We start from the raw sequence: 23,129 nt of genomic DNA on the forward strand, positions 1-23,129 counted from the left end.
TAAGATGGAGATTGGTTTCTGCAATTTTGTATTGATGTATTCCAGTATGTAAACAAGAAGAAATCTGGTAGAGGAAGAACTGCTCAAGAAATCTAAGCCCAACTGACACTTAAACATTTCCTGAAGAAGGGCTTATGCCCAAAACGTCGATTCTCCTGCTCCCTGGATGCTGCCTGACGTGCTGCGCTTTTCCAGCAACACATATTTCAGCTCTGATCTCCAGCATCTGCAGTCCTCACTTTCTCCCACTTAAATGTTGTAGCAAATCTTGTGCTGTCCCTTTATTAATATGAAAATGCTTGCATGCAGTTCACTAAATACCAAAAGTATATGACAGAATAGCACTATCACCATGTAAGTTATAGCTTGTTCCTGTTTTGCTTTTGAAAAAGCCTATTATTTTAATAATCACACGTGATAATCAATTTATCGTATTTCTTCAATTACCTTTGTTTGTGGATGCAGTAACATTTTTCACAGAATATAAATAATAATCTTTGACAGCTCCCTCCTGAAAAACAATGTGTCTAGCACTAATTATGTTGACTAGAACATCGAACAATACAGCACAGAACAGGCCCTTCGGCCCTCAATGTTGCACCGACCTGTGAACTATTCTCAGCTCGTCCCCCTACACTATCCCAAAATCATCCATGTGCTTATCTAAGGATTGTTTAAATCTCCCTAATGTGGCTGAGTTGACTACCTTAGCAGATAGGGCATCCCACGCTCTTACAACTCTCTGCATAAAGAACTTGCCTCTGACATCTGTCTTAAATCTATCACCCCTCAATTTGTAGTTGTGCCCTCTTGTACAAGCTGACATCATCATCCAAGGAAAAAATCTTTCTCTGTCTCCCCTATCTAATCCTCTGATCATCTTGTACGTCTCTATCAAATGCCCCCCTTAGCCGCCGCCTTTCCAGTGAGAACAGACCCAAGTGTCTCAGTCTTTCCTCATGAGACCAGGCAACATCCTGGTAAATCTCCTCTGCACCTTTTCCAATGCTTCCACATCCTTTCTGTAATGGGGCGACCAGAACTGTACACAATATTCCAAGTGTGGCCGCACCAGGTTTTGTATAGTTGCAGCATAAAAATGGAATATTGCGTAAAATGAATGGATACAAGGATAACTTGGTCATTAATACCTCGGAATATTTTGCCTATATATAAAGAAAGAATAATGAGATTGCACATTACATGTTTTAACTTTTTAAAAAAGTTGCCTCTCAGAATGTACTTTCTATATGATTTCATCTGTTAAACTGTTTGCTATGGTTTTACATAAATGAACTAAAACTTAAGTAATTTTTTGCATGATTCATTTTAGGAAGGGGTCAAATAGTTGGATTACTGAGAAAACATTACACACTTAATTCCTGTATCAAAAGCTGCTTAAATTATTTTTTTCAGAAGTCTTTATTTATTGTACACTTTTTGTTTTGAACCCTTTCAAATTCTTGAGCAGTAGTAGTTTCAAAAGTTGCTAGCTTTGTAATATTTTGTCTGTGTGTGAGAGAGTGTATAGTCAAGAACATTAGGCCTCTGATCATTGAGTGACCGTCTTCCAAGGCGGACTTCAGGATAAGCAACAACCAGAGTCACCAAGCAGAGGCTGATAGCCCAGTTCGGTGCCCATGAGGATGGCCTGGGAACAGGAGAATCGACGTTTCGGGCATAAGCCCTTCTTCATTCCTGAAGAAGGGCTTATGCCTGAAACGTCGATTCTCCTGTTCCTTGGGTGCTGCCTGACCTGCTGCGCTTTTCCAGCAACACATTTTCAGCTCTTATCTCAGGCATATGACTTGAAAGTAGTTCTGGGGATTACATATTAATAAATCGAAATCTGCAACCCATTCCAAGTGATTAAATACAGCAATTTAGATTTGTTCAGTACATCGCAGCAGTTGCATGATCTTTTACGATAAATTCTGTGTCCTATGAGCTGCCCTACTAGCTACTTGACAAAGGAGCAGTGCTCCAAAAACTTGATCTTGCAAATAAACCTGTTGGACTATAACCTGGTGTTGTGTGATTTTTAACTTTGTCCACCCCAGTCCAGCACCGGCACCTCTCCATCATGGCAGCCTTTGTTATCCATCTTTAATTGCCCTTGTGAAGATGGTGGTGAGCTGCCTTCAAGCAGTGCAGTTGTTGAGGTATAGCTATACCCACAGTGCTATTAGAAAGGATGTTTAAGGTTACTGATCCAGTGACAGTGAAAAAGTGGTGATATCATTCAAAATCAGGATTTTATGTGACTTGAAAGGAACTTACAGATGATGGTGGTCTGATGCATCTACTGCCCATCCAGATGTCTGAGGTGAAACACACAATTGTAGGAATATGGTGAATCATTGTAGTACATTTTCTAGATTGCAATTTTTTTAAATTGAAAAAAAAGTTTCATTCTTAGACTGTTTAGAAGAAACGAGGAGGAAAAGACGAGAGACCTCAACACAAATTGAACACTTTTTACTCTAAAGACTAGAAATATTGATCAATCCTACCACCAGTCATCTGATTTCCTTACATGTATATCATTTTGTGGTATGTGATGTCACTCTGCATGTAAACCTTTTGGCCAGTGCCTTTTAACCTCTCTTGCCTACCTATTGTTATGGAGCATTTGTCTTGTAATAAACCTTAATTAAAGCACCTCTGAATGCCTTTGCAACGAAATCCACTTAGAACCCACTTTGCTCAACTTTTCCTCAGTTAGACGGAGTCACCACTCATGTTGACTATATTCCTTGCTGACCACGTGATACAACAAATCTCTTTTTTTTTATGTGGATTTACTCCGACCACTTCTTAGCTACAGTAGTCATGACTTTATTGAGGCAAATGATTTCAATTGCTACTGTCATGCAACTGCGTTGTTTAATTAGGGGTTTTTAAAGTTTCTTAAAAACTGCTGTCTGAATCTGGCTTTATTTCTAAAATGAGTTTGGCAAAGTTATACCAGTTAAATTTTCAGCATGAACCAAATTCCCTGCTATACTTTACCTCTGTCTCATTCCGTTAAAGTCTCTCTTTACATTAAATGTTTCTGTATTATTATTTCAGTTATGGATGTCACTGACATTATTACTGGGAAAGTGGATGATGAGGACAAACAACATTTTATTCCATTCCAGCCGTAAGTATTTTAAAGCATATTAGCTCTCAATCTTTGATCAAATATTTGTTTATTAAATCATATCAATATGTTTTTATGTTTACTGTGTTTCATTTTGTTGCAAGGTACCTTGAAAACTTTATTTTTCTATTGGTTCACTCTTATGAATCCTATCCCCCTGGCCCAACCCTTCTAATTTCAGTGTCATCCAGATCCTGGTGGTTCTTTGCTAGGACTTGGATATAGTTCCAGCAGCAGTCAGTTCTATGTTGCTGGAATTAGCCTCCTTCTGGTTAACAATTAGTTCATGGAAGTGGGACCTCCTTCCGAGTTGGGGGCCTTTTTCTTTACCTAAGGTAGCACTTTTGTTTTTAAGAGTAATTGTCACATTATCAGATGAAAGCATTGAAAATCTAGTAATCTGATGATTAAAATTTCAGAAATTCAAAACCTGATATCTAATAAACCATGGATGTCCATTCCCACATTAATTTATTTGATCTGCAGACAGTTTTGATTGTGAAAAACGAATTGTTAAGACAGTCTGATATTTTTGTTAGCTGTTTAATAAAGGCACATTTCATCTGTTTGTGGTAGACCACACTTCAGTTGATTTAATATATGCTATCTATGTCAAACTTTCATTCCTACTTTTTGGCCATTTAGCATTTTCTTGAGTTTATTATGTGCTAATGCAATTCTTTGACTGTTGCTGCATAGTAATGTAGCATACTCTACTGACATGCCCTTTCTTATTCTTTTTACGTTCTGTTTGTTTATACTTAAAAAATCTAGCTAAAATAGGATGTGTTTGAAGCTCAGTTGTCGTTGAGTTCTATTCAACATAATTTTGATTGAGGATATGCAATACAACCTCGCTTAGCCGAACAAGATCTCAAGGTCCCGATGCTTGGGTAAACTATGTTATCCAAACGTGATTATTCAAGAGTTGATTATCTGAACAAAGTACTCCTCGCCCATATTGTTTGGCTAATCGAGGTTGTCCAGTAATGTAGGTCTGCTGTAAAATAAAAGTGTTAGAATGGGGTTAGTGGCGGAGTTTGAAATTTTGCGGGTGGGAGGTTCCACTTGTTTAAGTTTATGTTGTTAGCTGTTGTTCACAGATGTTAATGCTATTTTTGTGGAGAAAAAGCAATGGAAAGTTCTAGTAGAATGGCCAACGGAATAAAGAACTCAAAAGGTAAATAAATGTTCAGGCAAAAGTAATTTCCAGTTTGAAAGTTTTAACTTTCTAAAGTGTTGTATGATCTGAGTCAGCAATAGTTTATTTGAAACATCTGTTTGGGCTTTGTCTAGACATGAGAAAAATATGGATTTTATGCTGAACTTGGTTGATTGCTGTCAACAAATATAATTTATGAAGTTGCAAGGAATTGATTTAACTTGACAATGGAGAATTCTGTCAAATTGTCACCAATTGTGGACCATTGGTTAACTGTGGAAATAATATATGCAGTGAAGTCTGAGGACTAATATTACAAGGTGTTTCTAGTTTCCCCATACCATTCTGTAGTGAACCACCTTTTAAAATATTTGGTGTATTGCTGCTACTCTGCCTGCTCAGTAGTGTCCTAATTATATCCAATTTGTGGAAGGTCGAACCAACTTTGGAGCATTTCCATTGAAAATAATGTAGTTAAGGAGAGAAAAAGAAAACTTCAAAAGGAACTGTTCATGAGAAATGGATGTCCCTGGCTATGTCAACATTTATTGCTCTTCATTAATTTCCCTAGAAAAGATGATGGTGAGCTGCCTTCTTGAATGTGCTGCAGTTAGTTAATGGTATTAGGAGACAAGTCCCAGGACTTTGGCCCAGCAACAGTGAAGAAAAGGTAGTGTAGTTGCCAGTCAGGATGGTGTATGGCTTTGAGGGTACCTCGTCTGTAGTGATGTTCCCAGGCATCTACTTGTTTTTGGCTGCTCATGGGTTTGGAAGGAGAATGAAATTATTTATTGTAAGTACTGTAGAAATGGGTGTAGATTTTGACCAAGATCAAAAACATTTTTTAGTATTATGCATGAAACATAAGATTAGATATAGTGATCCAAACGGGATGAATTCCATGTAGGTGAATGGATGCTTGTGTGTGCATGTATGTGTAGTTATTGTGATCAAATGTTCAATTACTGAAAAGACATTTTGAATTTTACTTTTGAGTGCTCTATTGTAATAGGAAAGTACTCCTGTATGCATTCAGATTTTTTATTTTCTGTGGATACTGGGTGGTTCTTTTAAATGTGTTGCTGGGGATGGAGTTATGGTAGCCTATTGTGATGGCAGTAGTATTGCAATCTTGTGCAATCAGCAATTTCTTGAATAATGATCTTCCTGTGTCTGTCTTGTTATCCATCTGTCCTGTCCCTTTGCTTTGGCTGATGATAACCGTTTGTTGCATTTATGCAATGATACTTTGTGTCCCCTTGTACTGTGAATTCTGGTTTGTGTGGCCCTTCTGTTTCTTGTGGTGTTGGTCGTCATGTGCATCCTCCAGGCTAGCATTGGATGACGCCATTCGACACAAGCAGCTGAACATATCATCCCGTTTTTCACCCAGGGTGGCAGGGGAGAATGACTTCCTTCAGACTGTGATAAATAAAGTAATTGCTGCCAAGGAAGTAAACCACAAGGGTCAAGGTAAGTACTGTTTTGTTACAAAAAATAATTGAAAGAAATTAAAATAACTTGTTAGTTGAACATTGATTGAACATTATTCTATTTTTAGCAAAATAAAATCTAAAAGCAAAGATCTTATGAAATCACTCAGTTGAAAAGAGCATTTCCAGTAATACTAGTATGCAGTTTGTGTGTGTATGCAAATTGCGTAGCAGAATTAAAGTTACAGCTTTTTTTTCCCACTGAGATTCTCTGATAAAATAAAAATGATCAAATGTATTCAAAACAAGGTGCACTTTCATTCTGGTTGAATTTTCTTGCAATGCATACTGGGTCACTATAACCCTTAATGATTGACTAAAATAATTTATAGTTCAAATCTTTTGAATTTTAATTCAAGGATGAATAAGCAAGACTTTGGCAAAATCGTGCTTGCAAAATGTTAGAAAAATTTAAGGTCAAGTGTAATTTACATTCACTATGTCTTTTACCGAAATGGGTTGATAATTAAGCACATTATATTTGATAGTTCAGAATGTGGAGGGAAGTATACAATATTTGAACATTTAAATAATTCATTATTATCTGTGGAGTTAGTCATTTTCACATAAGAGGGGAAAGTATCTGAGCCACCACTGATATCAGTGTCAACTTAAATATTCTAGTATAATCTATTGTGATTTATATTGCTAACCTCTCATCTGCATTCAGAATTTAACTTGCATCAGTTGATAAGTTGCTGTTGCTCCCCATTTAGGTGTACTTAGTTTTCAACGAACAAGGATTTTATTACATATACTAAGTAAGAAAATATGATTCAATAAACTTGTATACAAATTATTAGGTTCATTTTGCTTGTGTGCAATCTATGTCCCTTCTCCTTTCTGCACTGTATTTCTAAGTTATGAGGACAAAGTTCGTCAATTCTAAAAAGTTGTTTGTATGTGAATGTTTTGCAAGAAGGTTTTTACATACAATGTTTTTCAGTACCTTTTCTAATTGTAGAAACTCAAAACTGCTTCATTTATGTTCTTTGTGGAAGTATCAAATATCTGTAAAGCAATGTTATAAAAATGTCTATGAATTTTAATTCTGTTATCCTACTATAAAATAGAAGTAATTGTTATGCATTTTATTGCAATATATACAGGTTTCTTTAATTGAATGTCTCTGAAGGCAATCATGTTTTCAGTGGAAAGGCTGGAATATTAAAACATTTTTTTCAACTTGTCCAATGATTAGTAACAAAGGGACTGTTTAGTTTAACATTGTTTAAACATATGAGGTTCGGACAGGGAAGGTTTCAGGTGTCATCTTTGGCCTACGATCATCTGAACAAGGGTGCTCATAAAGTTACTACCATTTGTTTTGGCCTACTGAGCTCAGAAAGAAAAGAATCAATCTATGTTTCTGTTTGCAGTTCTCCTTCAAAACACATTTGTGGCTATCAAGAAAGAGCAGTATTATTTTCACTGTCTTTAATTTCTCAAATAACAGATGTTCCTTTTGAAAATAGAATTATTGGAAATTTTATAGAAGTTCACCACAAATAGTTATATTATCACTAGAATATTAATGCAGAAACTCAGCCAGTGTTCTTGGACTCAGGTTTGATCCCGCCATGGAAAATGGTAGAATTTGAATTCCGTTTAGATTCGGAATTCCAGATTTTTCTTTAATGATAATCGTGACACCATTATCATTTGTTGGAAAAACTCATCTGGTTCAGTAAGGTCCTTCAGGGCAGCATAGTGGCTCAGTTGGCACTGCTGCCTTACAACACCAGGGGTCTGGGTTCGATTCCACTCTTGGTGACTGTCTTTGTGGAGTTTATGCATTCTCCCTGTGTCTGCTTGGGTTTCCTCGGGTGTTCCGCTTTGCTCCCACAGTCCAAAGTTGTGTAGTTTAGGTGAATTGGCCATGCTATAGCCCATAGTATCCAGGGTTAGGTGGGGTTAGCCATGGGAAATGTGAGGTTAATTGGATAGAGATGAGGGGTCGGTGTGGGGTCATAGAGTCTTACAGCACGGATTTGGAGGGTCGGTGTGGACTCTATAAGCTGAATAGCCTGCTTCCACTCTGTAGAGATTCTATGATAGTATGGAAGGAAATCTGCCATCCTCTCCTGGTCTGCTTGCGTATGACTCCAGAGAAGTCACACTGTGGTTCACTCTCAAGTGCCCTCTGAAATGGCTTAGCAAGCCACTCAGTTGCATCAATCGCTACAAAGTCTCAACAAAGGAATAAAATTGAAAGGACGCCCTGTCATCAGTCTAGGCCCTGGAAACGACAACATCCCTATCGATGCTACAAAGTCATCTTACCAAACATCTATAAGCAAGTTCCAAAATCAGGAGAGTGGTTTCTCAGACTAGTCAAGCAACAGCCTAACATAATCATGCTCATGGATTCATACCTTACAGACAATGCCCCATCAGCATCCCTGGATATGTCCTATCCCAGCAGTAGGGCAGACTCAGCAGAGGCTCAGTTGTATACAGTTGCGGATGAATTGCCCTGGGAGTCCTCAACATTGACTTTGGACATCATGAAGTCTCATGACACTAGGCCAAACATAGGCAAGGAAACCTGATTACCATGTTCTGTACTCCCTTAGCTGATGAATCAGTGCGCCTCCATTTTGAACAATACTTGGAGGAAGCACTGAGGGTGACAAAGGTGTAAAATGTATTCTGGGTGAGAAATTTCAATGTTCACCACCATGAGAGGCTTGAGAGCAACATTACTGATTGACTGGGATCTAAAGGACATAGCTACTCGACTGGGCCTGTCATACGTGATGAGGGAACCAACAAGAGGGTAAAACATACATCTTCCTCATCGGTTTGCCTGCTGCAGGTGCATCTGTCCATGATAATGTTGGTACGAGTGACCACTACATAGTCCTGTTGGAGGCTGTCCCAGTTTTACATTGAGAATACCTTACATTCCATTCTGTGGCATGTTAAATGGGACAGATGTCAAGCAGATCCAGTGACTCAAGACTGAACAATGGTGAGCTCCTCTGGGCCATCAACAGCAGCAGAATTGTACACATAGCTCAGCATATCCCCACTCAACCATTATCTCAAGCCAGAGAATCAACCTTGGTTCAATGGAGAGTCCAAGAGGACAAGCCAGGAACAGCATCAGGCATTCCTAGAGGTGAAGCATCAACCTGATGCAGCTACCAAGCAAGACTATTTGCATGCCGAACAGCATAAGTAGTGAGTCATAGACAGAAATAAGCGATCTTACAACCAATGGATCTGATCTAAGCTCTGCAGTCTTGTCACGTTCAGTCGTAAATGGTGGTGGACAATTAAACAAATCACTGGAGGAGAAGGCTCTATAAATATTTCCATCCTCAATAATGGAAGTACCCAGCACATCAGTGCAAAAGACAAGACTGAAACATTCACAACAATCTTCAACCAGAAATGCCAAGTGGATAATCGACCTTGACTACCTCCAGTGGTCCCTGGCATCACAGATGCCAGTCTTCAGCCAACTCAATCCACTCCATGTAATATCAAGAAACGGTTGAAGGCACTGGATATTGCAAAGACTATGGGCATTGGCAATGTTCTGGCAATAGCACTGAAGATTTCTGCTCCAGAATGTGCCACACCCCTAGCCAAGCTGTTCCAATATAGCTACAACACTGGCATCTATCTGACAATATAGAAAATTGCCCAGGTAACTCCTTATACACACAAGGCAGAATACATTCAACCCTGTCAGTCTGTTCTCGATCAGTAAACTGATGGAAGGAGTCAGTTATGAAGCAGCCTTTGCTCAACAGTGGCCTTCTTACTGGCAACAATTAGAATTCTATCAGAGCCACTCAGCTCCTGGCCTTGGTTCAGATATGAACAAAAGTGTGACATGATTGTGACAGCCTTTGACATCAATGCAATGAACTATGTGTGGTATCAAAGATCCCCAGCAAAACTGGAATCAGTGGGAATCAGGGCAAACTCTCTGTTGCTTGAAGTCATACCTGACACATAGAAAGATGTTTATGGTTGTTGGAGGTCAGTTCCCGGGAGACCCTCAGTAGTTCTGGGTAGTGTCTTGGGGCCAATTATTTTCAGCTGCTTAATCAACAAGCTTCCCTCCACCATAAGGTCAGAAGTGGGGATGTTCGTTGATGCACAATATTCAGCACCATTCATGATTTCTCCGATAATGAAGCAGTCCATGTCCAAATGCATCAAGACCTGGACAATATCCAGGCTTTGGCTGACAAGGGACAAGTATCATTCATGCCACATAAATGCCAGACAATGATCATCTCCGTTAAGAGCCAGTCAAACGACCGTCCCTTGAGATCTCTGAATTCCCAGCTATCAACCCCCTGGGGTTACTATTGACCAGAAACTCAATTGGACTCACCATTTAAATGCAGTGGCTATAAGGCAAAGTACAAGGCTAGAATGCTGCAATGAGTAACTCATCTCCTGACTCCCCAAAGTCTGCACCATCTAGAAAACACAAGTCAGGAGCTTGTTGGAATACTCCCCACTTGCCTGGATGAGTGCAGTTCTTAATAGCATTCAAGAAGCTTGACATCATCCAGGACAAAGCCTGCTTAATTGGCAACACATCCAGAAACATCCAGATACCCCTCCACTTATGCTCAGTAGCAGCAGTATGTATGGTTTTCAAACCACAGTGCAGACATTCACACGAGAAGCTAAGACAGTACCTTCCAAACTCTCAAACACTTCCACATTGGAACATCACCTGCAAGTTGACTGACTGACATTTCTTTCAGCTATCTTCTGTTACCTAAAAGTCACAGTTGCTCATTTTATGTTACCTTCAGCCATGGGTAGCTACAACATATGGCTAGTCCAGTTCAACTTCTTGATAACTATTTTAATAAAGAAGTTAAAAATCACACAACACCAGGTCATAGTCCAACAGATTTATTTGCAAGTACATGCTTTCAGAGCTCCAAAATTTGTATTTCCAAATAAACCCGTTGAACTAAAACTTGGTGTTGTGTAATTTTTAACTTTGTCCACCCCAGTCTAACACCCGCACCTCCATGTCATATTTAATGATGCCTTTCGTAGTACTTTTCTGAGAAGAGAAAACATTCCCTCTGCATTTACTTTACCAAATGATTAATAATTTTAAGGATCTGTATCAGCTCACTTACAGCCTCCTTTTTCAACATTTTCCCCCTGATCTGTATACCCATAGATGTTTGGTATCATTCTTGCAGATCTTCTCTGGGAACTCTGTCTGGTATATTCTTATTCTTTTTTCTAGTATGGCAACCAGAATTGCAAGTACCATAAGTACAGTCTAACCAAGTTTAAATGCAGGTTTATCACATCTGTACTTTTCAATTCTGTCCGGCTTGAAATGAAACTTAGTGCTGAATTTGATTCCTTTATGGCCTTTGCTAACTAGTTTTGTAACATCTTAAGATTGTATCTTTTAACTAGAAACAAATATATCCTCTTCTAGTTTAACCAAACCTGCCCCTTCCAATAATGCCATTTCTTTCTGTTCCCAACAAAATGTATTACCTCCCATTTATTTGTATTGAAATTAATTTACCAATTATTTGTCCAATCTGCAAGTCCATTCATGTCATTTGCGTATATCATTCAGATACAAACTGAAGTTTCTCTGCTTCTGCACACCCTTTATGGAGTCATTGGGCTGTACAGCACGGAGACAGATTCTTTGGTCCAACTCGTCCATGCTGACCAGCTATCCAACATTAATCTAGTCCTATTTGCCAGCACTTGGCCCAAATCCCACTAAACCCATCCTACTCGTATGCACATCCAGATGCCTTTTAAATGTTGTCAAAACACGAACCCACTCTACTCGCTACTCTAGATCTAGAAAGAAAAAAGAACAGTCATGTTACACTTAAAAATTATGCACTTAGCTGCTTATATGATGTGAGCTGTTCCACACAGGTTTCTGTAAGGTCAGCTGTGAAATTTGCTGTTTAAGTTTTCTTAGACGCACTCTAATATCCTGAGATATTTGAACTAAAACAGCACAGGCAGTAGCTGTGCAGATTTAGAATAGTTTTTATTTTATGCAGTCTCTCAAGGTTCTATTTATCAAATGTATCTCCTCAGACTTCTCCACATTGCTCTTCATTTGCAATTTAATTGCTCTATTCACCAACTTGTCACTGTCCTTTTGAAGTTGTATAGTCCTCCTCGTAGTTTACAATGCTTCTAAGTTTTTTTTATCATCTCCAAACTTTGAAATTTTGTTTTCTTGACACCAAGGTTTAGATTATTAATAAATGTCAGGGAAAGCAAAGTTACCTGTACCAGCCCTGGGGAACTGGACTACTAACCTTCCTTCAGCCTGGAAATATCCAATAATTATTACACTCTTTCCTGTCGCTCAGCCAATTTTGTACTTGCATCACAACTATTTATTCCATGGTCTCTTTGCTCTCAAGTCTGTAATGTGGCACTGAATCAAACTGCTTTTGGAACTTCATGTACCCCAGGTCAACAGCATTACTTTTACTGTTATCTCTTTGGAAAACTAGATAATGATTTTTCCCTAAAGAAATATGTGTTGACTCTCCTTGATTAACTCTCATTTCTCTGTTAATTCTATCCTCAGTTATTGTTTCTAAAAGTTCCCCAACAGCAGAACAAAACTATCAGTTCTGTACAGGTAGTTCTGGGAATACGCACGATTTGGCAATAATGTCACTGAAGAATTAGGGACGGTATTTTCGGGAATGCTTTCTTCCATTGACAATAGCGTAGTCCCAGTAGGGATTGGTTCATGCGCATGTCCGCGCCGTTCTGCGCATGTGTGATGTCACTGCTGGTTTTTGTACCAATTTGCATGTGTCTGAAGTCTCTGCGCTGTTCTGCCCATGTGCGATGTCAGCACAAGTCTTCATGTGTACTGCACGTGCACAGATGTCAGCTGTTGATAGAGCAGCTTTCTGTGAGAGGACCAGTACTGAGAGCAGCTGTCTTACATTTTTTTAAATGTAGTGTGTCAAGTTAATGTTTGTGTCGTTAATAAATATGATTTTAGTGTTCCTTCGGGCTGTGTTATACTTTGGATGATGTTTGAGTGATCGTGAGTGATATTTTTTGCCCCTCTGCCCCGAACCCCACTTTTTCCTTCGACTTCATTATTTCTATTAAGCAATTTTCTATTCAGTGTGGTTTCGCTAGAGCACAACTGTGGCATTATAGACGAACTACCTGACACTGCTGGACTTATCTTTATAACCCTGCTTGAACAAGGTTGTAATGAATAGTCCTGTGGTGTTAAGTAACTGAGTATTACTTCAAAAAGACACATTGTGTCAGGCTTTATAACTTTCCCTTTAGGACAATTTGGAAGAATACCAATTTAAACTCCGTTAACAAAGTGGGTGACAGCCATTTCCTAGTTCATTTCTCAGGGCAAGTCAACCTGCCTTGCTTTCAGTTTTCAGCAAAACCTGGTTCTTAACTGTTAGCATATTCTCCATGGCAATGTCCCTACCAATCACAGCCCACTTCGCAACCAGTTAGCAATCTCTTAGGAAAAATGTTGGTTTTCCTTTTAAATTAGTATTTTTACAAATTTTCTTGTTAAATGCAATATTAAAACCATCAACAAAAAATGTCTGTATTTCAGCAGCACTGATGGTTGCAATGATTGCAATTTGTCAGCTTTCTCACATCACGAGAGTCTAAGGAAGTCTGAAAAATTATGGTCAATGCCTCACAATTTCCACTTGCAACAACTTCATTGCCCTTAGATGCATCTTATCTGATCCTGGTGTTTTATCAAATTTAAGTACTGACAAGCTATCCAATATCAGTTTAGAACCCTTCCAGTGATTAGATTTCCTCCTTTTTTGTTGTGGTTTAGGTAAAATTTGCTTCGGTGGTAAAGATAGATACAAAGTATTACTTTAATATCTTCTTAGCTCTTACCAGATTCATTCTGTTCTTGAATCCTCTGGGACATTCTCTTTCTCCATCACTGCTACTCTCACCTATAGTCTGACGTCAGGACTGCATTTCCCTTTTTACCTATATTGTTCGTCCCAAGGTGGACTATGACATCTGCTGGTCATACTTACCCAGCTGAATGTCTTGCAGCTGCTCTGTGACAACTTTCACTCATTGCATTAGAATATCGATTTTGTAGTCACTTTTAGTGGCCACAGGGATGCTTCCTATTTCCCTAACCAGTTAATCATCTTTCATTACTTGTTTTCACTTTTTTTTTCTTCCCACTTGTACAAGCCCATGTCATATGGGCTTGGCTGTTGCTGAACTCCTCCAAGAAACCATTGTCCTTATCAGCACCCAAGACTGAAATTGGCTGAGTGAGCAAAATCATTTCTGGTTACTCTTTCAGTACCAGGCTGGTTTTGTTTTTGGATCTGATATCACCTAAACCTTATCAGTATGCCTGAATAGATGGTGGTGGAAAGAGTGCTGCAGACTCAGCAACTTGCTGACGACCACGATGCGTGCAGCTTCTTCAGCAGATTCCAAGCTATATCCAAGCAGATTTCAGCAGATTCACTGAGAGCCAAAGGGAAAACCGCTTGGCATACACTGAGAGGTAGTCATTGACTGCTTGGGTGGGCACTTCGAAAATCTTAACCCAGAAATAGCCTTTACAAGTGGTCTGAACACCATCTCTCACCACACTACCTGTCATCATCTCAGCATGCCATAAGGTTGAAAAAGCCATCTGATTGCTTAAAAAAAAACTAAATGTCTACGGTGCAGAAGATATCCCTGCTGCAGTACTAAAATACAGTGGAAAGGTACTTTTTGTTTTTGTAAATGTATTAGCAAGAAATTTTTTTTTTGACTTTACCAAAACATAAAGTTATTGAAAAGATAACAAATGACAAATACACACAAAAACACTAAATGGCAATACTCAGCGCAAAGCTTCCAAACAAAAGAATGGGAACGTTGTATATACACCTTATATTAACTCAGGGGACCCCCTCCAGGGCTCAGCAAACCTAACCGTCCTGGTTAATCAAACGCTCTAGTTAAGATAGCAGTCAAATCTGTATCTAAATAACCCAAAAAGGGCTGCCATGTCTTGTATAAAAAAAAGGTCTGTTGTGTGGTGCACCATAATTAATTTCCGCCGACCCAGCAAGCCCAGCGGGTTCTCAGACACGCAATTCATCAGAATATTCTTCCGTACACAGTAAGAATATTAAGTTTCTTTCCATGCCCATTTAAAGCTGATAAATTAGGTAGATCTAGGGGCAGAGATATTGAGTCTACTTTAACTTCGGTCCTCAAACCCTTTCTGTCTCTCCTGCCACAGCGCTCCAATAAACACGGAGCCTGTGTCATGTCCAGAAGCAATGTGTAAGAGTACCTACACTTATTTTATATTTGGGGCACGTTGAAGATGACCCTTTTTTAAACTTCGCCAGACAATCCGGTGCCAGATGAACCCTGTGCAGAACTTTTAACTGCATAGCGCATGTCCTATTACAGATGGAGATCTTTCACACGTTCTCCCATATGTCCTCCCACATTTCAGAAGAGGTCTCCACTCCTATCTCTTGCTCCCAGACCTCACATAACCGGTTAATATCCTGCCAGCCCTGCCACCCAGCAGGATATAGAGAGCACTAACCGAGAGGGTGCTTGTGGAACGTAGCAACTACCTCTCTGTAGTCTCTTTCTGGATGAAATCTCTAACCTGAAAAAAAATGGAAAAGATCTCTGTTGGGCAGCCTCAATATGTGGCTCAATTTCTCGAAAGACATAGAACCTCCCCCTCAAACAAGTCTCCCGAACTGGAAACTCCTCTTGCTGCCCGTATTTTGAACCCTGGTCGGAACCCCAGCATACCAACTATGCGCGTAAGTGGCGAAGTCTTGGATAAGCAACCCTCACTCTGACGCATCACCGTCCATGCCTTGACCGTACTAATAATAATGGGATTCCAGCAGTGGTCCATAACTGTCCTCATCCGATCCATGAAACAACAGGTTAATAAGAGGGCACTTTGCCTTGGAGGCCTCGCTATCCAGCCATATTGAGCCCGGACCGTTACCTGCCCAATCGCACACAAAGGACAGCAGGGAACTCAATTGATACCTCCTGATGTCTGGGAAATCAACTCCTCCCATCCTTATGGCGACTACAATTTAGTAAGTTTGATGAGAGGCCACCCACTATGCCAGACAAAGGAACTAAACCAACCCATAGGTTTCCACAGCGTTGACCTGGAAACATTGAAAGGAGCATATGCATGGGATAAAGCAAACGAGGAAGAACATTCATCTTAATGAGGGCTATTCGGCCTAACCATAAAATCAGAAGAGCCTCCCACCTCTGGAGATCCCACCTAATGTTGTAGAACAAGTGAGCAAAGTTAGTCCAAAATAACTGATCAAACATGGGAGTAATAAAAATGCCTAGGAATCGGAACCCTGCCCGTGACCACTTAAAAGGAAACCTTGGGCCACCTTCAACCTCTAGTACTTCCTTGAGATTCCCCAAAGTCATAGCCTCCAATTTTGCAAAGTTGATCTTATATCCTGAAATAGCCCCAAATGAATTGATATCTGGTGGGGTATCTAGGTGATCAGGTTTGATAAAAACAGAAGGACATCATCCGCATACAGTGTGATCTTGTGTCCCCTCAATCTCACTTCCAGAGCGGTTATATGGACGTTCTGATGAATGGCCTCTGTCAGTGGTTCTATCACCATTGTAAACAACAGTGATAAAAGGGGGCAGCCTTGACAACTACCTCTACCAATTCTAAAGTTCCCAGACTTCACCCTGTTGGTGATTACCACGGCCAGAGGGTGGCGATATAAAACCTTCACTCACTGAGCAAAGACCCCCACCCAACCCAAACTGCTGTAAGACATAAAAGACATACTGTCATTCCACCCGGTCAAGTGCTTTCTCTGCATCTAAGAAAATCACCAACCCCTGAATCGATCATTGCTGACATACTTGGACCATATTCAGCAACCTTTTAAGATTATTAGAATACCTATGGCCCCTTATAAAACTTGCCTGGTCCTCTTTGACAGTGTGGGGCAACACCTTCTCTAATCTCAGTGTCAAGATCTTAAACAGAATCTTGAAAGCTGAATTTAATAGAGAGATGGGCCTGTATGAGGCACAATCCTCAGGAACCTTCCCCTTAAGAATGAAGGAAATATTAGCTTCTCTCAAAGATGGTAAACATTCATGCATATAGGAGTGATTGTACAGCTCCAACATCGACCCTGACAGAATCCCTATAAACTCCTTATAAAACTCACCTGGGAGACCATCAGGGTCAGGTGCTTTCCGACTCTAAAGTTGCCTAGCTGCCTCCTGTATTTCCTGAACTGTCAAGGGGGCAATAAAGAGAGAGGCCTGTTCCAAGATTACCATTGGGGGGGGTCCAGGTTCTTAAAAAAAAAAGGCTTCCATTCATACTTGCAACCTTCAGACCGATACAATTCAGAGTAAAAACTCTGAAAAGCCTTATTAATCCTTTTGGCATGTAAGAACTTCGATGCTGTCTCTAATTGTAGTAATGGATTGGGGAACATGCTTTTTCATAGTCAGATATGCTAAATACTTCCCTGGCCTATCCCCATACTCAAACAGCCTTTGTCGAGCAAAAGCAAGTTCTTTCTTTGCAATTTGTGTAAGTATTAAATTCAAGGCAGCCCAGAGGGCACTATAACTTAGTCACCAAATGCCACGCAAAATGTACCGCTTTGGCGTCATTCAACCACGTCTCAAGTAGACTCTGTTGTTCCCCCATCTGTCATTTCCAGCTAGCCGAATAGGAAATAGCTAATCCCCTAGCAAAGGCCTTAGCAGTGTCCCATAGCATAGACTGACTACTAGCCTTGCCTTAGTTGTTAGTCAAGAACTCCTGAAACTCCTTCAAAAAGTATTCCACAAATTTGGAATCCTTAAGGAGAAAAGGATCCAGACGCCAGTGCCGCAAACCTAGCCCCTCACTTTGCCTTCCTCCAAATATTCCGCCGTGTGATCAGAGACAACTATGTTCCCAATTTTACAACTCTTAATCAAATCCAGAAAGGTTGAGGGAGCCAGAAAAAGATCAATCCTTGTGTGACTTTTATGTGGGTTTGAAAAAAAGGTGAAGTCCCTGCTGGTAGTGTGAAGACATCTCCAAATATCCACCAGCCTCTCATCCTCACATAAGTTAGCCACCTGTTTGGCCTGCGAAGGAATAGTTGGGGGCCCACTAGGCATCCTGTCCACTGTTAGATCCAAAAGGCAATTAAAATCCCCCCAAAATAATGTGCCACGTTCCAAAGGCACTCAGCCGAGAGAAGGTGCTAACCAAAAATTTGAGGGGATGCACCAGGGGGCAGTAGACATTTAAAATGTCATATTCCTTCCCAGGGCCTTGAGTATCACAAACCGCCCTTGTCTTTCACGTGCTCTAATAATGGGTTTCCTGCAACAGTGATATCAACCCTTTCCCTCTTAAGGCTACAAAGCACTTTTTTTCCTTTTAACAAGCAGATGACTTTCGTTGATGTTTCAGCTCCACTGTTTAACAAGACACTTAGCCATATCTCCTTTCAGAGACCCTTGAACCCCCGGGAGGGAGAACCCTGCTTAGAATGCGCCTAGCACAAGTAAATGGAATCGCAGAATTGTGTATACAAAAGCTACCCTATCATAACTAGAAACAACTATTGCTACCAAAAAACTACAAAGAAAACCAACTATAAAACCTTGAACGGGAGACTGGCTGCCCACCTTCTTCATCGTCTGGGAGCTCGTCAATCCAAAGATTCGTCCTCCAACCTCATCAACCTGGTCTTGTAAGGCCCGCACTTCCCACTCCACTGCCTGGATCCGACCGAATAAGGACTCGATCGCCGCTTCTGATTGACCCTACACCACCTGCGATGGGTTGGACCTGGGATCTCCTCAGTCGCAGCCCCAACCTTCGAGATAAGTCTCGCTATCGCCTCCACCAATTCCTGAGAGTCTGTCAGGTCTCCGGGGTTTGGGAGAGGCTGCTGCTGTGGTCTCTGGTGTGCCCAGTGCTGCAGGGCAGTGTCCTACCAGTTGCAGAAAGGCAGCCTTGACACAACTTCGTGCACTCATCCTTCTTCTACGGAAGGAAGAGAACATGCTGGAAGATCGCAAAGATACTAATTGTGCGATCTTCAAGAAAGTAGACAGGTATGACTGTGGAAATCACAGATTGATTTCCTTACTATACGCCATGGGAAAGGTCATTATGAGATTCTTCCTCAAGTCTCCTCAAATTTCCTTGCCAATCTCGGTGTGGCTGCTGTCCATCAAAAAGGCACAATGGCACGATTTTCAGTGCTGTAACAAATCCAAGGAAAGTATATCAACCTCTGTACATGACCACCCTCAATTTCACATAGGTCTTTGACACTGTCAACTGTGAGGCATTGTGGAATATTCTTTTTAAATTCAGCTGCCTCCAGAAAATTGTCATCATTCTCTTCCTGCTTTGCGTTGACGTGCAAGTTGTGATGCTTACCAACAGATCCACCGCAAATGCAATACAAGGCTGTGTCTTTGCGCCAACTCTTCTCTTCATCTTCCTTGATACAATACCACCCCATCTCCATGAAGCTCTGCTGCAGTGGAACTATCTTAGAAAACGAGCAGGAAACTGTTCAGCCTTCACTTCCAGGCCAGAACTAAGACCACCCCAACTTCTGTTCTCAAACCACACATAAGGTGAATTAACGTCTACTTGCACTGATACCTGCATATGCACACACTCAGAGGCCAAAATACAAGTCACTATTCATTGAGGCCTATAAAAGATAAGGGTTCAGACTAAACATAGCGAACAAAAGTTGTCTTCCAGTGTGCTCCTGCCACACAACACTGTTTAATGACTAACAAAATCAGTAGTGAGCCCCTGTCAAATGGAGATAATTTTCTAGATGTCTGAAACCACCTCTCAGTGCAAGTAAATGTTAACGATAAAATTCAACATTGACTCCAGTGCACCAGTGCAGGCCTTCAGATATCTGCAGAATAGAGTGTTTGAAGTCCAAGACCTCATGCCAAGCACCAAGGCTCATGGTCTATAGTGCAGCAATAGTCCCATCCATCTGTATACATCAGGAACATGTGCCATGTACAGCAGCCACCTCAAATCCCTGGAGAGTTATCACCAACATTGTCTTTGCAAAGTTCTGCAATACCACTGGTAGCATACCAATGTGACCATCTTCACCCAGGCCAATACAGCTGAGGCTAAACGCCAGCTCGCAGACACCTCCTACTGCCCCCTTGACCATGACCCCACCTCCCACAACCAAACCATCATCACCCAGACTATCCATAACCTCATCACCTCAGGGGATCTCCCATCCACCGCCTCCAACCTCATCGTCCCACAACCCCGCACCGCCCGTTTCTACCTCCTGCCCAAAATCCACAAACCTGACTGCCCCGGCCGACCCATTGTCTCAGCCTGCTCCTGCCCCACCGAACTCACCTCTGCATACCTCGACACGGTCCTGTCCCCCTTAGTCCAAGAACTCCCCACCTACGTTTGGGACACCATCCACGCCCTCCACCTCCTCCATGATTTTCGCTTCCCGGGCCCCCAATGCCTTATCTTCACCATGGACATCCAGTCCCTATACACCTCCATCCCCCATCACGAAGGCCTCAAAGCCCTCCGCTTCTTCCTTTCCCGCCGACCCAACCAGTATCCTTCCACTGACACCCTCCTTCGACTGACTGCACTGGTCCTCACTCTGAACAACTTCTCTTTCCAATCCTCCCACTTCCTCCAAACCAAAGGAGTAGCCATGGGCACCCGCATGGGCCCCAGCTATGCCTGCCTCTTCGTCGGATATGTGGAACAATCCATCTTCCGCAGCTACACTGGCACCACCCCCCACCTTTTCCTCCGCTACATGGATGACTGTATTGGCGCTACCTCGTGCTCCCACAGGGAGGTTGAACAGTTCATCCACTTTACTAACACCTTCCACCCCGACCTCAAATTTATCTGGACCATCTCAGACTCCTCCTCCCCTTCCTAGACCGATCTCGGGCGACCAACTCAACATGGACATTTACTATAAACCGACTGACTCCCACAGCTACCTAGATTACTCCTCCTCCCAACCCTGCCCCTTGTAAAAACGCCATCCCATATTCCCAATTCCTTCGCCTCCGCCTCATCTGCTTCCAGGAGGACCAATTTCAATACTGAACAACCCAGATGGCCTCGTTCTTCAAAGATCGCAGTTTCCCCTCAGACGTGGTTGACGATCCGCTCCTTCGCCCTTGAACCCCGCCCCTCCAATCGCCACCAGGACAGAACCCCACTGGTCCTCACCTACCACCCCATCAACCTCCAGATATATCGTATCATCCTTCGTCATTTCCGCCACCTCCAAACAGACCCCACCACCAAGGATAAATTTCCCTCCCCTCCCCTATTAGTGTTCCGGAAAGACCACTCCCTCCGCAACTCCCTCGTCAGGTCCACACCCCCCACCAGCCCAACCTCCACTCCCGGCACCTTCCCCTGCAACCGCAAGAAATGCAAAACTTGCGCCCATACCTCCCCCCTCACTTCCCTCCAAGGCCCCAAGGGATCCTTCCATATCCGTCACAAATTCACCTGCACCTCCACACACATCATTTACTGCATCCGCTGCACCCGATGTGGCCTCCTCTACATTGGGGAGACAGGCCGCCTACTTGCGGAACGTTTCAGAGAACACCTCTGGGACACCCAGACCAACCAACCCAACCACCCTGTGGCTGAACACTTTAACTCTGCCAAGGACATGGAGGTCCTTGGCTTCCTCCATCGCCAGACCATGGCAACATGACGCCTGGAGGAAGAGCGCCTCATCTTCTGCCTAGGAACCCTCCAACCACAAGGGATGAATGTAGATTTCTCCAACTTCCTCATTTCCCCTCCTTCCACCTATCGCATTCCCAACGCCTCTCCCCCAAGACCCTCCTCCCTACCTTTTATCTTGGCCTGCTTGGCACACCCTCCTCATTCCTGAAGAAGGGCTTATGCCCGAAACATCGATTCTCCTGCTCCTTGGATGCTGCCTGACCTGCGCTTTTCCAGCAACACATTTTTCAATACAGCTAGTATCCCAGTATCAAGATACTGGCCATACGTAACCAGCTGCGGTGAGTGGGCCACATTATCTGTGTGCCCAGCACAAATCTCCCTAAACAAGTGCAGTACTCAGAGCTCTGCGATCGTAAGCCATCATTAGAAGAGTAGGAGAAACAGTGCAAAGACACCCTGAAAGCTTCCCTAAACAAATATAATATCCCCACTGATATATTGGAATTATTTGCCTTAGAATGTATGAATTGGAAAAACATCTGCAAAGGCCCCAACTGCTTTGAGTGTCACAGAATGAGGCGTGTGGTGACCAAGTGCAAGCAACAGAAAAAGCATGCAGAATTCAGAGCACCTCACCCAGCCACCTCATCAAACACCCACCTGAATTGGTAGAAACTTTCATAGATTGCATTTCTTATCTCATTTCATTAAAATAAATAGAACAAAACATTTTGGGGATTTATATTTATCCTTTAGAACTCAATTAAGCTATTACTGAATTTTAAATGTTTGTTCCGTTTCCAGTGGAAAGATGTATTTTTTTATCTAGATCTGAGTAATATTTTTGGTATCTGTTATTCACTAGGTTTGTGGGTTACAATGAAGCTGCTGTTAGGTGATGTTCATCAGATTCGAAAAGATTTTCCACATCTAGTTGATAGAACTACTGCAGTTGCAAGAAAAATGGGTTTTCCTGAAATAATAATGCCTGGTGAGTACGTTGAAAAATCATTTAAATATGGTAAATACTCATCAATCTGTACTTTTGCTCGCAAAACGTATTCACATTAAAACCAAGTAAAATGGAATGAAGTGACAGTGATCTTAATTTCATTGCAATGACTATTTTACCATACTTGCGTTTTATATTGTTTGTAATTAAATATCGACATTTGTACCATTCTATAATGCAGAGATAAAGTAATTTGAAGCAAAAGTGGTTTTGTTTGCATTTAAGGTTATAGGGTGTTGTTGTCTGGGAACAATTGAGCAGATGTTTGTAGATAGGATAGTGAAGAAGGCGTTTGGTATGCTTTCATTTATTGGTCAGAGTATTGAGTACAGGAGTTGGAAGGTCATGTTGCGGCTGTACAGGACATTGATTAGGCCACTGTTGGAATATTGCGTGCAATTCTAGTCTCCTTCCTAACGGAAAGATGTTGTGAAACTTGAAAGGGTTCAGAAAAGATTTACAAGGATGTTGCCAGGGTTGGAGGATCTGAGCTACAGGGAGAGGCTGAACAGGCTGGGGCTGTTTTC

General features: G+C 41.6%; 1 protein-coding gene across 1 annotated transcript in view; it reads left to right on the forward strand.

The window, feature by feature from the left end:
- dock1 (dedicator of cytokinesis 1) overlaps positions 1 to 23,129 on the forward strand; it is a 592,086-nt gene that overhangs the window by 100,954 nt on the left and 468,003 nt on the right. Inside the window, exons 11-13 of the mRNA XM_087998957.1 lie at positions 3,073 to 3,145; positions 5,701 to 5,780; positions 22,456 to 22,581. Coding sequence (XP_087855083.1) covers positions 3,073 to 3,145; positions 5,701 to 5,780; positions 22,456 to 22,581 — 279 coding nt within the window. The remainder of the gene's footprint in view (positions 1 to 3,072; positions 3,146 to 5,700; positions 5,781 to 22,455; positions 22,582 to 23,129) is intronic.

The sequence above is a fragment of the Chiloscyllium plagiosum genome, unplaced genomic scaffold (assembly GCF_037043375.1).
Source record: "Chiloscyllium plagiosum isolate Xiang-an unplaced genomic scaffold, Cpla_swu_hap1 HiC_scaffold_22, whole genome shotgun sequence".
In the NCBI taxonomy this organism is placed as follows: Eukaryota; Metazoa; Chordata; class Chondrichthyes; order Orectolobiformes; family Hemiscylliidae; genus Chiloscyllium; species Chiloscyllium plagiosum.